Source organism: Sinocyclocheilus grahami, unplaced genomic scaffold (assembly GCF_001515645.1).
Source record: "Sinocyclocheilus grahami isolate Dianchi unplaced genomic scaffold, SAMN03320097.WGS_v1.1 scaffold226.1, whole genome shotgun sequence".
NCBI classification, from domain to species: Eukaryota; Metazoa; Chordata; class Actinopteri; order Cypriniformes; family Cyprinidae; genus Sinocyclocheilus; species Sinocyclocheilus grahami.
This window is the reverse complement of record NW_015505405.1, coordinates 546,406-561,750: the sequence shown is the minus strand read 5'-3', so window position 1 is coordinate 561,750 and position 15,345 is coordinate 546,406. Positions and strand designations below refer to the sequence as shown.

Genomic DNA, 15,345 nt, shown 5'->3' with positions numbered 1-15,345 from the left:
TCTTTTTTTTTCACATTACAATATTTTTTTTTTTTTACCCATTATGCTAATGACACTTTTTTTTTTTACCCCCCCATTTCATTTTTGGTAATGAGAATAAGATTCTGATACTGAATTTTTTTTTGTAATAAGTAGGAAAAAAAACAAAAAACATTTTCATTGCCACAAATGAATAATCATCATTAGTATTAAGGGGCGGAATTATAACCATATTTTTTCTTATTACACTAATGACAATATTTTTGTTGAATTGCTGTAATGAGCGTAATACCAGACTGGAAAAACGGATATGCACCCCTGTGTGTGTGTGTGTATATATATATATATATATATATATATATATATATATATATATATATATATATATATATATATATATATATATATATATATATATATATATATATATATATATATATATATATATATATATATATATATATATATATATATATATATATATATATATATATATATATATATATATATATATATATATATATATATATATATATATATATATATATATATATATATATATATATATATATATATATATATATATATATATATATATATATATATATATATATATATATATATATATATATATATATATATATATATATATATATATATATATATATATATATATATATATATATATATATATATATATATATATATATATATATATATATATATATATATATATATATATATATATATATATATATATATATATATATATATATATATATATATATATATATATATATATATATATATATATATATATATATATATATATATATATATATATATATATATATATATATATATATATATATATATATATATATATATATATATATATATATATATATATATATATATATATATATATATATATATATATATATATATATATATATATATATATATATATATATATATATATATATATATATATATATATATATATATATATATATATATATATATATATATATATATATATATATATATATATATATATATATATATATATATATATATATATATATATATATATATATATATATATATATATATATATATATATATATATATATATATATATATATATATATATATATATATATATATATATATATATATATATATATATATATATATATATATATATATATATATATATATATATATATATATATATATATATATATATATATATATATATATATATATATATATATATATATATATATATATATATATATATATATATATATATATATATATATATATATATATATATATATATATATATATATATATATATATATATATATATATATATATATATATATATATATTATACTTTTACATTAGAGCAACAATTCTTTTTTTCAGATCCTCAGAGAGTTCTTTGCCATGAGGTGCCATGTTGAACTTCCAGTGACCAGTATGAGAGAGTGAGAGCGATAACACCAAATTTAACACCTGCTCCCCATTCACACCTGAGACCTTGTAACACTAATGAGTCACATGACACCGGGGAGAGAAAATGGCTAATTGGGCCCAATTTGGACACTTTCACTTAGGGGCGTACTCACTTTTGTGGCCAGCGGTTTAGACATTAATGGCTGGGGGTCGAGTTATTTTGAGGGGACAGCAAATTTACACTGTTATACAAGCTGTACACTCACTACTTTACATTGTAGCAAAGTGTCATTTCTTCAGTGTTGCCACATGAAAAGATATAATACAATATTTACAAAAATGTGAGGGGTGTACTCACTTCTGTGAGAATTTACGGAAAATAATGTCAAGTAAGCAGTACAGAAAATCTTAATTGTACCAAAAATAGGCTTCCTTTTCTCTATGAAAATATTCATTTCAATTTTGGGATGCAGTATGACCCACGCATGCAATTCACCTCATTAATTATAACAAAAGGCAAAGTTAATACCCACATTGCAGCTGATATGTTGTCCTAAAAAAGACAGCATCTCTCCTGCAGTGAAGCCTCCATTTTATAAGTTTGTTTTTGCTTCTTTAGGGAAATAAGTAGCTGCCCTGATTTCATTTCTGGATCAGACTCTGACCGTTTCTGTTCAGACAAAGCTGGCGTTTCACCACTGTGACCATCACAGGGCTATTGCTTCAAAGTAATTACAAAACTTTAAAACCAGTTTTTCAGCTCCCCAGCATCTCATGTCGAACACTTCGCATAAAAAAAATGATCAGGTCCTAATTAAAGTACAGAAGAAAAAAAAAAGATTTTAGGATTTTCTCAAATAATGCGCAAGGCTGCTTCAGCCTTTCACACAAAACCTAGTTTTAAACTTAAACCCACTTTTAACACTGGGAAAAGGTACGAAGCTACAGTTTAACTTGCCTTAAACAATGTTCCCTTGTAAGTGCACTTTACACCTACACTTAAATCTTAGAATGTTAATGACAATGTTGATAAAACCAGACAGCAAAATCGTAGATATAACCATGTTTGTGCGTGAAGTGTATTTTGTTTTTATGTCTAACATTCTTAACTAATTTCCCCCCATGCATATGCAGGACTCAGACAATCGTCTTGGCCGTGGCAGAGACCGTCTGTGTTTGTCCTCACTCAGCACCAGTTTTGCCTTTTCTAAAGGTTCAAGTTTTTCCTCAGTCCGAAAGTGGCAATCTTGCATTTCATTTGTGAAATAAAGTACATGTGCATATATGTGTGTTTGACATTGTGAGATGAATCAATGCAGTTCATGCTAAAAATAGGCTTCTGAGCACACTTGCTAGAGAAGCAACCCATGCCATTATTAGACGAGCGATTCTGCCATCTACTGGACAAAATAATAATTATAACAACCATAATAATTATAAATATATAACACATTTATAAATTTAGATCATTTAAAGTATAATTTATAATGTAAAATATATGTAGTATTTTTTTTATTAAATAATATTTAATAAATCACAATGCATTCAGAATGTTTATTTATACGTGCACAAGCTAATCTGTTGTTATTATTATTAAAGAACATGGTGTACCAGCTAATTATGATTTTAGTGTCTAGATATCATGACCAAATATCTTAGCGTAACTATATATATCCGCTATGGATGTTTAAAAATAAACCCGCACTGTCAAACCTTTGTGTGAATGGATTTCCATCATTAATATTCCGCTTGCTACTTTACAAACAAACCCCACGGCTTGATTTATGAATTATATGTGTTACCTAAAGTGACGTTTGCGCAATGGTCTTATCTGATTGGCTAAGACGCAGAACGCGCTAGTCAGCTGGCCAGGTCATGAATATTAATCAGATGACTAGTTAACATTCATGAGGTTATTCTTCGCTATAGTAGGAGTCTACGGTAATGTCACGCGCTCAGCTGATTCGGCAGCTTTTCTCGGCTCCTCCCACAATGTATCGGTCCCCCTCCACCTGTTTTTTTTGCAGTCTGTGCTCTACACTCGCGTCCGGGATCATGGAGGCGAACGGGACCGAGCCGCTGCCGGTGCAGCCAGCCGTAGACACGCTGATACTAAACGGGGACGCGGCGGAACGAGAAGAAGCCGACCCCGCCAAGAAGAAGAAGAAGAAGAAGAAGAAAAGCAAGTCCGCCGCTTCCGGTGAGTGTCTCATTCATAGAAGTGAGTGCTGACTGCTGAGGCCCCTGCTTTAAGTACTCAGCTGTGAACTCTTAACGTCTCAGATTAACTCAAGACAGGACTGCATGTGTCCTATAGCTGTCTACGTTGTGGGTCAGGCGTTAGTAAGAGCAACAGTAAAAAAAACAAAATAAGTATTTTTCCAGCCTTTGCTATTTTATTTGACATGTTTTGGGACAAATACTTATGATACATGTTTACATAATACATGCACAATAAATATATCATGTTATACTTGATGCATATTTTTTTCGTTATTAATTTAATGTATTATTTTGCTCTCATTTCAAGCAGTTTTGAGATCGTAAAGAAAAGTGTGTGTATATATATATATATATATATTATACTTTTACATTATTTATTTATTAGATATTTACTCATATTGTATGTGTATTGTATTATTTATTTTCATTTTCTCTTAGATATAGGCTGAAATACACATCGTCTGTTTTGACATCCTAAAGAAATGCTTTTAATATATTTTCATACGAAATAAATATCAAATATTGTTATGTTTATAACTTATACTTTTTGTATATACTTTATACCTATACCTATTTTATTACAAATATGTATTTGTATTATACATTTAGAATAATATCAGTTACGTGTAGGCTATTTTGAGATCCTGCGGAAATTACTTTAAAAATAATTTAAACATATTTTTATGAAGTTATAAAACATAAGACATACTTAGAATTTATTAACATAAAATATGTAATATTTATGTATGAAATATACTTTCCAAATATTTCTTTTTATATGTATTATGTCTTTTTTTATGTAGCTTCCTGGATTTCTAGCATTATATAGATATTTGTAATTAATCATACTATTATATTATGGTAATGAACTAATATTATGCTGAAAATGCTGTTTTTGTTTGTGGTCCACAAAGTTTTGAGCCCAAAGTACAAACCAAGTAGACCGCTCACTACATTTTTAACCTAAAACATCCCTAAAATGATGTCTAGTTAGGCAGCTCACATAAATGCCACCTAGTTAGGCAGCTAGCCATAAATACATGCTTGAAATTATATGGACAAGTTTGCAAGCAGCCTGGCAGAATATGATTGCCACTTAATGTTGCTATTCAAGTTACTGAGTTTTGAGAAACAGTCTGATTTGCATAATACCATTCTTATTTTAGGTTATGTCAAATTCTGCTGTGCACACACTTGTATTTTACAGTATGTTCTGCTTTGTGTGCTTGCATCATCAGGTCTGATGTGTTGCCCTACCAAGGTTATATGATGCTGCAGATTGTTTCTCAGGCTTGTTCCGAGCCAAGTTTGCTGTCATATAGATCCAGTATATGAGATGAAGCTGTGGACAGCTTCCAAACTGACAGCAGTTACTCACTTCCTTATCACACACACACACACACTCACACACACACACACACTCACACACACACACACACTCACACACACACACACACTCACACACACACACACACACACTCACACACACACACACACACAGAGTGTTGGAGACTGCAGCTTCTGATGCATCTGGCACACTTAGCACTTCCTTTGCTTATGGCTTGTTCACCTGTGTGTGTGACTTTGCAGCAGGACACAGCGAGCAGGATGAGGATGGCGAGGTGAGGAAACAAACCGAACTGCAGAACCTGGATGAGAAAGAAAGAGAAGAGGATGGAGAAGAAGGTATTCAGCTTTCAAACGCACACTTCTAGTTCTTTTACCGCACAAATGATCTAACATCGCTGTTTTCCTACGATGCTTCAGCGTTCTCATTCTCACAGACTGTGTGCATTTTCAGACTACCAGTTACATTTCCTTTACATTTGTTCTGTATCCCACAATACAATACATTTCCAGTTGTGATGAATGAAATGAATGTAATCAAGATGTTCAACATTATCTTGACACTCTCCTTTTTTATTTTTATTTTTTATTTTTATTTTTGGTAGAATAACACCTCTAGGTTGATGTGTTATTACGCTAAAATACAAAATATAATTTTATATTTCAAAAATAACTCAAGGTCAAGTCTCAGCAATGTAGCATACTACTGCAGAAAATGTTTATCATTTATGTTTTTCTAATATATACAAACTTTTACACAATTATAAGTAATAAATACAGTACACACACACACACACAAATATATATATATATATATATATATATAATGATATTTAAAAAATAATGTGAATAGTCTATATAATTTTTACATATTTTTTTTATTTTTATGTATACAGCATGTCACATTACCTTTTTTGTTTAATTCAAGATACTACAGTATTTTAGTATTATTTTTGTTTTCATTAATATTATGAGTTGGTCTTATTTTTTTTATTCAATTTTTTTGTAATTTTGTTGTGTTTTTGTAATTTTTATTAGTTTTTTTTATGTGTATATAGATCTTATTCATTTTTACTTCAGTTTTAGTTTGAGTACTTCAAGTTAAACTAAAACAAAATTAGAAATAATGCCTTGGCAACTAACTGAAATAAAATAAGACTTTTATATTTTATTTCTGTTAACACATATTCCAAGTTGATAATGATTTTTTAATTTTTATTAATTTTTTTTAGTTTTAGTTATTGACAGTAACACTGCAGGGAAATTACAAATGCAAACATTTATTCACAACAAAAAATGAATTTCATAGTTTTCAAAATGTTTTCAAAATTTTAAAGTTGGAGCTTTTTTCCAGAAATAACAAATGAAAACACTTATTCACTGATTTGATTTCAAAGTTGTACATAACTAACTGAAAATAAAATAAGATTTGTATATCTTATTTTATTTCTGTTAACACTTCCAAGTAGCAATTTTTTTTTTTTATCATTGATAACCCTGCTGAACGCTTATTCACTGTTAAAAATTATTTCAAAGTTCAAACAGCTGAAGTGAATGACAGCTTGGGAGCTCTCGTTGCTCGCTTTCTGTAGCCTATATCATTTTATTTTTAAGATTTATTTTTAATGCTTCTGTAAAGGACTAACGGCCGCATAGCCTACTGCAGAGTTTAAGGGAGACAATGGCACTTAACAGTAAAGTCATATCTAAATATGTTCTTTTCATTTATGAAGATTTAAGTATGTAGTTTATGCACATTTGTTCAAAACAGCCTGGCAGATTGTTCACAAGATGTAGGCAAAAGTTTGTATTGTATACAGGAAGGATGCGCGTTCTTATCGTTCCTCTGTTGCGCTGCTTGTCTATTTCTCTTCAAAGCACCAACTTAAAATGCCTGTTTTGGTGTGATTGCTTGTGTTACATGAGGAAATAAATAATTTTGCATTACTGATGCAGTAGCCTATTTAATGCGGGTGCGGTTCAGGTTGCGGGTCGTGTACAGAATTAAACTGGTGCTGGCTGCTGTCGGATAACGGGTCGTGTGTTCTGTTGTGTAGCTACTGGATGCAGGTTTACCTAACAGCACCCGTGCAGGACTCTGCTTTAAACTGCTTTGCGTCTCTCCGTCAGATAACCTCACGTGCATGATGCGCCATTTACAGGGGCTTATTTAAAATGAAAACTCATTCTCTGCCAGCAGGAGGCGCTTTTAGAGTGATAAAACTGGTAATGTATATCGAAATATCGGAAATGCGTTTAAAAATCATATCACCGTTATTGAAAAAAATTATATCGCGATACATATTGATATCGAATTATTGTCCAGCCCTAATATATATATGTATATATAGTGTGCAGTATATATATTCTCACTTTAATTACACATCACTTGTGTCTCAGACGGTGAGGAAGCTGACAACATATTATTTTTGTTTTCATTAATATTTTGAGTTTGTCTTATTTTTTAATATTTTCCATTTTTTTTGTAATTTTGTTGTGTTTTGTCATTTTTATTAGTTTTTTGGTGTGTATAAAGAGTTTTATTACATTTTATTTTCCGCGCTAGACTAGAAAGAAACATTTAAAAGAAGAAAAAGAGGAATTAAGGAGAATAAATACAGTGGGTACGGAAAGTATTCAGACCCCCTTAAATTTTTCACTCTTTGTTATATTGTAGCCATTTGCTAAAATCATTTAAGTTATTTTTTTTTCCTCATTAATGTACACACAGCACCCCATATTGACAGAAAAACACAGAATTGTTGACATTTTTTGCAGATTTATTAAAAAAGAAAAACTGAAATATCACATGGTCCTAAGTATTCCTTTGCTGTGACACTCATATATTTAACTCATGTGCTGTCCATTTCTTCTGATCATCCTTGTGATGGTTCTACACCTTCATTTGAGTCCAGCTTTGTTTGATTATACTGATTGGACTTGGAAAGCCACACACCTGTCTATATAAGACCTTACTGCTCACAGTGCATGTCAGAGCAAATGAGAATTATGAGGTCAAAGGAACTGCCTGAAGAGCTCAGAGACAGAATTGTGGCAAGGCACAGATCTGGCCAAGGTTACAAAAAAATTTCTGCTGCACTTAAGGTTCCCAAGAGCACAGTGGCCTCCATTCCTTAAATGGAAGACGTTTGGGATGACCAGAACCCTTCTTAGAGCTGGCCGTCTGGCCAAACTGAGCTATCGGGGGAGAAGAGCCTTGGTGAGAGAGGTAAAGAAGAACCCAAAGATCACTGTGGCTGAGCTCCAGAGATGCAGTCGGGAGATGGGAGAAAGTTGTAGAAAGTCAATCATCACTGCAGCCCTCCACCAGTCGGGGCTTTATGGCAGAGTGACGGAAGCCTCTCCTCAGTGCAAGACACATGAAAGCCTGCATGGAGTTTGCTAAAAAACACCTGAATAAGATTCTCTGGTCTGATGAGACCAAGATAGAATTTTTTGGCCTTAATTCTAAGTGGTATGTGTGGAGAAAACCAGGCACTGCTCATCACCTGTCCAATACAGTCCCAACAGTGAAGCATGGTGGTGGCAGCATCATGCTGTGGGGGTGTTTTTCAGCTGCAGGGACAGGACGACTGGTTGCAATCGAGGGAAAGTTGAATGCGGCCAAGTACAGGGATATTCTGGACGAAAACCTTCTCCAGAGTGCTCGGGACCTCAGACTGGGCCGAAGGTTTATCTTCCAACAAGACAATGACCCTAAGCACACAGCTAAAATAATGAAGGAGTGGCTTCACAACAACTCTGTGACTGTTCTTGAATGGCCCAGCCAGGGCCCTGACTTAAACCCAATTGAGCATCTCTGGAGAGACCTAAAAATGGCTGTCCACCAACGTTTACCATCCAACCTGACAGAACTGGAGAGGATCTGCAAGGAGGAATGGTAGAGGATCCCCTGAAAAACTTGTTGCATCTTTCCGAAAAAGACTCATGGCTGTATTAGATCAAAAGGGTGCTTCTACTAAATACTGAGCAAAGGGTCTGAATACTTAGGACCATGTGATATTTCAGTTTTTCTTTTTTAATAAATCTGCAAAAATGTCAACAATTCTGTGTTTTTCTGTCAATATGGGGTGCTGTGTGTACATTAATGAGGAAAAAAAATTAACTTAAATGATTTTAGCAAATGGCTGCAATATAACAGAGTGAAAAATTTAAGGGGGTCTGAATACTTTCCGTACCCACTGTATATATACATATTAAATATACACAGTACACACAAATTATGTAAACAAAAACTTTTATTTGGGATGCGATTAATCATTTGACAGAACATATATATGTATATGTATATATATATGTATATATAGTGTGCAGTATATATATTCTCACTTTAATTACACATCACTTGTGTCTCAGACGGTGAGGAAGCTGACAACGTCTCTGGGAAAAAGAAGAAAAAGAAGACAAAGAAGAAGAAAGGACGTAAGTTTCTTTTCTCATCTCCTCGTACATTGTGTTCCCTGCAGGACCAGAATCAGAGCAGAGCTCATTGGTTGCCAAAATGCCCTTGCTCTTTGCTGATTGGACGAGATGTTTGATAATGACCGCTGAAGAGAAATGAGTAGTAATCAGTTATCATCAGTGTGAACGGGACCGTGTCAATGCAGCACCTTTGAGTGTGTGAGGGTACGGGGGCCTCGGTACGATTCGGTGAGGTGCGTGTGTGTGTGTGCTGGTGTTGAAGGGGGCAGGGAGCGTGTTTGACTGCCAATGCAGCGGACTGGCCAAACGCCAAATCGCTGTGCCTCTGGGAAAATCCTGCAGTGCAGACTTTATTTCAACAGGGGATTTTGAGCAGGTCACCAAATGCTTTGTCCTTATTTAGCTGATATTTATCAGAGTCATAACATAAAACGTTCAAGTCAACATGAAAAACTGATGTTATCAGTTCGTTTTTCCATTGACGGGTAACTGACAGGCCTTCATATGGTAAAATATTTTCTCTGAAATGTATTCACACTCATTTTCAGTCTTGCTTCATTAATGCACAAAAGAAAAAGCAGAAGCAAAAATGTTCACACTGCATTATAAAATGAATAAATTAGTCCATGTGACTACATATGCGCAAACAAATACCTCATCATATTAGATCTGGAACAAGCACGTACAGCAAGTAGTATTAGAACGCAAAAATATATAGCAAAACCGTATATTCTAATATAATATTTGCTATATTATATAAAAAACGCAGTGCTCATCCCAGCTGCCCAATCACAGTGGACGAGGGGCGGGACGAATACCACACCGACCAATCGCCACATCCTGCTTGTATAACAGCAACCCGACAACAACAAGAAGCACAACAATGGAACAAACACATTTAAAACAAGGGCCAGAAGAAGTACTTTACATTGTGTCGACATTTTTATATTCAGAAATAAACTGCGAAATCAGATACTATGAACACTTTTGTGGATATTCCGTATTATAGCACCGCAGAAGTGCTCTCAAGCGCTCACAGGTAGGCGTTTTCAGTTGGCTAATGCTTTGGTGGACACATACTCTTAACACTGTATGGAAAAGAGCAGCGTGAACATTCTGCAAAATACTTTCTTTTTGAGTTCCACAATCCACGGATAAAATTCACGCTGATTCACAACGAAATGAGATTGAACTGTCCCATTAAATGCATTTGATGATGTTGTTTTCACATTGATATCTACCATCTCTCCTTTAGCCAAAACCCAAACGGACCCTCCATCCATCCCCATCTGTGATCTGTACCCCAGTGGTGTGTTTCCTGTGGGTCAGGAGTGTGAATACCCTCCATCACAGGATGGGTAAGATATTTAGTCTTTTCTCAATGTGAATACACTCTTTAACGCCCCCTCAGGTCACCTTGTCCTTTCTACAGACTGCTCTACCTCGTATTACCCTGTGCTCTGTGTAATATTATATCGCTGAGACTACTGACATAGAGGTCACTCATGTTCCCTCGCACCTAAAGTACTCCAAAAATAGTCGTCAATGCTGTGTGTGCGAGGAACAGCTCATAAACTTAAACTTCCTCACATCATCTTGTCTCTTACTAGAGTCCTGTGGCAGTCTTCAAAGGCATTTATGGCCTGTAACTTTATGATCTTGACCTGACTTTGCCTTAACGTAAACCATAATCATCAGAGGAGGTACAACCAATCAGCTATAAGTTCATTTTTTTAACCTGATTAGCCAAATGTTAAACTAATGTCTCAACAGATGTTTTCTGTTTTTACTTTTTATAATAATTTTTTAATGTCATTTATATTGCTCTTAATTACACTAGTTTTTGTATTTCTTTTTCTATTTAATAGCCTGGTGCAATATTTAATAGCACATCCACAAAAATGAGCCATTTAATTTTACTCGAGCTAATCAAATACCCCGTATGAGACTTTATAAGACTTTTCCAATCCAAATAATGGCGTGAAGAAACATTTACAGGTTCATCTCTAACAGTGTTTATGATGATGGTTATTCTCAAGGTAAATAAATGTACTTACTTTCTGCATCATAAAGTGTTTTTTGGACCTCTCAGGCGTAGCGCCGCTTGGAGAATGAGCAATGAGGAGAAGCAAGTGATGAATAAAGCCAATGAGGAGATGTGGAATGACTTCCGGGAGGCGGCTGAAGCCCATCGACAGGTGCGGCAATATGTAAAGAGCTGGATCAAACCTGGAATGACTATGATTGACATCTGGTGAGCCCATTATGACTTTGATATCTGTAAACCTGCAGTGTAAAAAAACAAAAAAACGAATTGGTTGATAAAATACAAAACCGTAACTTCCCCACCCTAAAAATATCAGTTGAAATTATGCTATTCTTAAAAGAAATCAAGCCCAACTGTCCACATTTGCCAGTTGTTTTTGATATTAATGACATAGGTCATAATTGCCAGCTCATAACACATCCTATTTTCATGTTTTGTCAGTGAGCGTCTGGAGGACTGCAGTAGGAAGCTGATCAAAGAGAACGGTTTGAATGCAGGGCTGGCGTTTCCTACCGGGTGCTCGCTGAATAACTGCGCTGCTCACTACACACCAAACGCTGGAGACCCTACTGTCCTCCAGTACGACGATGTGTGCAAGATTGATTTCGGCACACACATCAGTGGTATGGCTATATGGGCGTCACTTTGATTAAAAAAAAAAGTGGTCTGGCTGAGATGCCATTGATAATAATAAAGGGTTAGTTCATCCAAAAATGAAAATTAGCCCATGTTTTACTCACCCTCAAGGCATCCTCCTAGGTGTATATGACTTTCTTCTTTCGGACGAGTCCAATCAGAGTTATATTAAAAATTCCAACAGTTCAACAGTCCAAAAGAAGTCAAATAAAACATGTGCATCCATAATAAAACGTGCCTCACACGGTTCTGGGGGGTGAATAAAGGCCTCCTCTAGCAAATCGAAAAATATCCATATTTAAAATGTTATAAATACTTTTTTCTCACTTCCGCTGATTAAAGGGTTAGTTCATCCAAAAATGAAAATTAGCCCATGTTTTACTCACCCTCAAGGCATCCTCCTAGGTGTATATGACTTTCTTCTTTCGGATGAGTCCAATCGGAGTTATATTAAAAATTCCAACAGTCCAAAAGAAGTCAAATAAAATGCTTGCATCCATAATAAAACGTGCCTCACACGGTTCCGGGGGGTGAATAAAGGCCTCCTCTAGCAAATCGATGCAAATCGAAAAATATCCATATTTAAAATGTTATAAATACTTTTTTCTCACTTCCGCTGATTATCATGCGTGCAAGCTGTTCCGGCGGATTACGTAGGATGTATGCCGGAACGTCTTCCTCATATGATAGCCAGCAGAAGAGAAAGAAAAGTGAAGGCCTCCTCTAGCAAATCGAAAAATATCCATATTTAAAATGTTATAAATACTTTTTTCTCACTTCCGCTGATTATCATGCGTGCAAGCTGTTCCGGCGGATGACGTAGGACGTATGCGTAGCGCACGCGCTAGTGATCAGTAACGAACGCGGAAGCACGACGGAGAGAGAACAAAACAAAACACCAGTCACAAATTAGAAGCACAAAACAAGGATTTGTTACAAAAACATGTAGGTGGATTTCGATATAAGCCAAGAGGAGACTGGTTTTCCTTTGGTAAAGTAAGGAAACTTAGCTTCCTTTGCTCCTGTAAACAAACTCGCGAGACTAGCATATCTCAGAGGCGCGTGCGCGACGCATACGTCCTACGTCATCTGCCGGAACGTCTTCCTCGTATGATAGCCAGCGGAAGAGAAAGAAAAGTGTTTATAATAGTGCTGTCAAACGATTAATCGCGATTAATCGCATAAAAAATTAAAAAAATGTGTTTCCATAATATATGTATGTGTACTGTGTATATTTATTATGTGTATATAAATACGCACACATGCATGTATATATTTCAGAAAAAATTTATTTTTATATATTAAAGCTGCAGTCCGTAACTTCTGGCGCTCTAGCGGTTAATAAACAGAACTGCGTGCGTCTTGCGGAAGTACATTGTAGCCGGAGCTACTTCTCTCTGTATATGTCGATGACTAATCACGCAGGTACTGGGCTACTCCGCAGCGGTCCCTACCCGAACCAGTCTAAATAGTCAGAATATAAACACTTATTATAGGTGTACCGTAGTGATTCAGGACAAGCCAAAAACACGGTTTGGAAAATGGATTCATGGTGTACTCGCTTATTATATACATTTTGAACACAAAAAAAGTTACGGACTGCAGCTTTAAATCTATTTATTTATAATATAAATTATATTAATATAAATATTTTCAAAGTATACTGTATGTGTGTGTATTTATATAAACATAATAAATATACACAGAACACACACATGTATTATGCAAAAACTTTTATTTTGGATGCGATTAATTGCGATTAATCGTTTGACAGCACTAGTTCATAACGTTTTAACTTGGGATATTTTTCTTACAAAAACGCATCAATTCGCTACAGGAGGCCTTTATTCACCCCCCGGAACCGTATGAGGCACGTTTTATTATGGATGCGCAAGCTTTATTTGACATCTTTTGGACTGTTGAACAAAAACACCCGCCTACTCCCATTCTAACGCTTGGAAGAGCAAAGATAATTTTTTATATAACTCCGATTGGATTCGTCTGAAAGAAGAAAGTCATATACACCTAGGATGCTTTGAGGGTGAGTAAAACACAGACTCATTTTCATTTTTGGGTGAACTAACCTTTTAAGAAGGTTTTTACTAAATAAAAATGTACTGTGTGTTTTAGGCAGGATCATTGACTGTGCCTTCACTGTCACCTTCAATCCAAAGTATGACCGCTTGCTCGAGGCTGTGAGAGATGCTACCAACACGGGCATCAAGGTGAGTGTGTGTGCGATTGACATGATAAAGTTATTGTGTGTGTGTGTGTGCGGAAATAACTTTTTTTCTTTCCACAGTGTGCAGGTATAGATGTACGTCTTTGTGATGTTGGAGAATCAATACAAGAAGTGATGGAGTCGTACGAGGTTGAAATAGATGGCAAAACGTATCAAGGTATTGATGAAATACATTATTTATTGGAAATTGTTAATACTGATTTGAATCCCTTAAGTGCACCTCATTTTGTGTGTATTTCCTCAGTCAAACCTATTCGCAATCTGAACGGACACTCTATTGGTCAGTATCGGATACATGCTGGTAAAACAGTGCCTATAGTGAAGGGAGGAGAAGCCACCAGAATGGAGGTGTGTGTGTGTTGATGTCATATCATTTTATGTTGCCTTAAAGGTGTCCGTGTTACTTTGGCTATGTCTGGAATAGCATACTACTATTACTATTTATGCAGTATGTATACTTTGTGCAGTATGCATGGAATTTCACACCTTTCTCTAATCTTGAAGGTGTACGTTTCAATTCAGCGTACTAGATTACTCCTCTTACTATTTCTGCAGTATGGAGTCATACTGTATGGAAAACTGTATCCCATAATGCAATGCACTCACCTTGACCTTTCACATATTAACCGGAACAAGGCTGTAACCATGTCTTGAAATTTGACATGATCCCAATTCCTTAAACAAAACGTATGCCTAATGTTTCTTGATTCGTCACATTCGTTATGAATCATGACAGAATGATAGCATGTATTTTCGGAAACACTTCAGAATAGGGAACGCACATTCACTGTTAACTAAGAGTTTTCCCTTGCTGCTTATTTATAGTTAGTAAGGTAGTTGTTAAGTTTAAGCATTGGGTCGGGTTAAGGGATCTAGAATATTCATATGTGCTTTAAGTACTAATAAACAGCCAATACGCTAGTAATATGCATGCTAATAAGCAACTACTTAATAGTGAGAA

The 15,345-nt window shown here is 34.4% G+C and overlaps 2 protein-coding genes across 3 annotated transcripts in view; both read left to right on the top strand.

The window, feature by feature from the left end:
• acot18 (acyl-CoA thioesterase 18) overlaps positions 1–15,345 on the top strand; it is a 446,653-nt gene that overhangs the window by 204,267 nt on the left and 227,041 nt on the right.
• Positions 3,036–15,345, top strand: part of LOC107597011 (methionine aminopeptidase 2-like) — a 21,923-nt gene continuing 9,613 nt past the window's right edge. Inside the window, exons 1-10 of one of the 2 annotated variants that reach the window (XM_016287904.1) lie at positions 3,036–3,646; positions 4,908–4,930; positions 5,260–5,355; positions 9,394–9,459; positions 10,715–10,817; positions 11,552–11,713; positions 11,948–12,129; positions 14,273–14,367; positions 14,445–14,541; positions 14,629–14,732. In XM_016287904.1, the coding sequence (XP_016143390.1) occupies positions 3,354–3,646; positions 4,908–4,930; positions 5,260–5,355; positions 9,394–9,459; positions 10,715–10,817; positions 11,552–11,713; positions 11,948–12,129; positions 14,273–14,367; positions 14,445–14,541; positions 14,629–14,732 (1,221 nt within the window). In that variant the 5' untranslated portion in view covers positions 3,036–3,353. The remainder of the gene's footprint in view (positions 3,647–4,907; positions 4,931–5,259; positions 5,356–9,393; positions 9,460–10,714; positions 10,818–11,551; positions 11,714–11,947; positions 12,130–14,272; positions 14,368–14,444; positions 14,542–14,628; positions 14,733–15,345) is intronic. The other variant, XM_016287905.1, reaches the window with a different exon arrangement.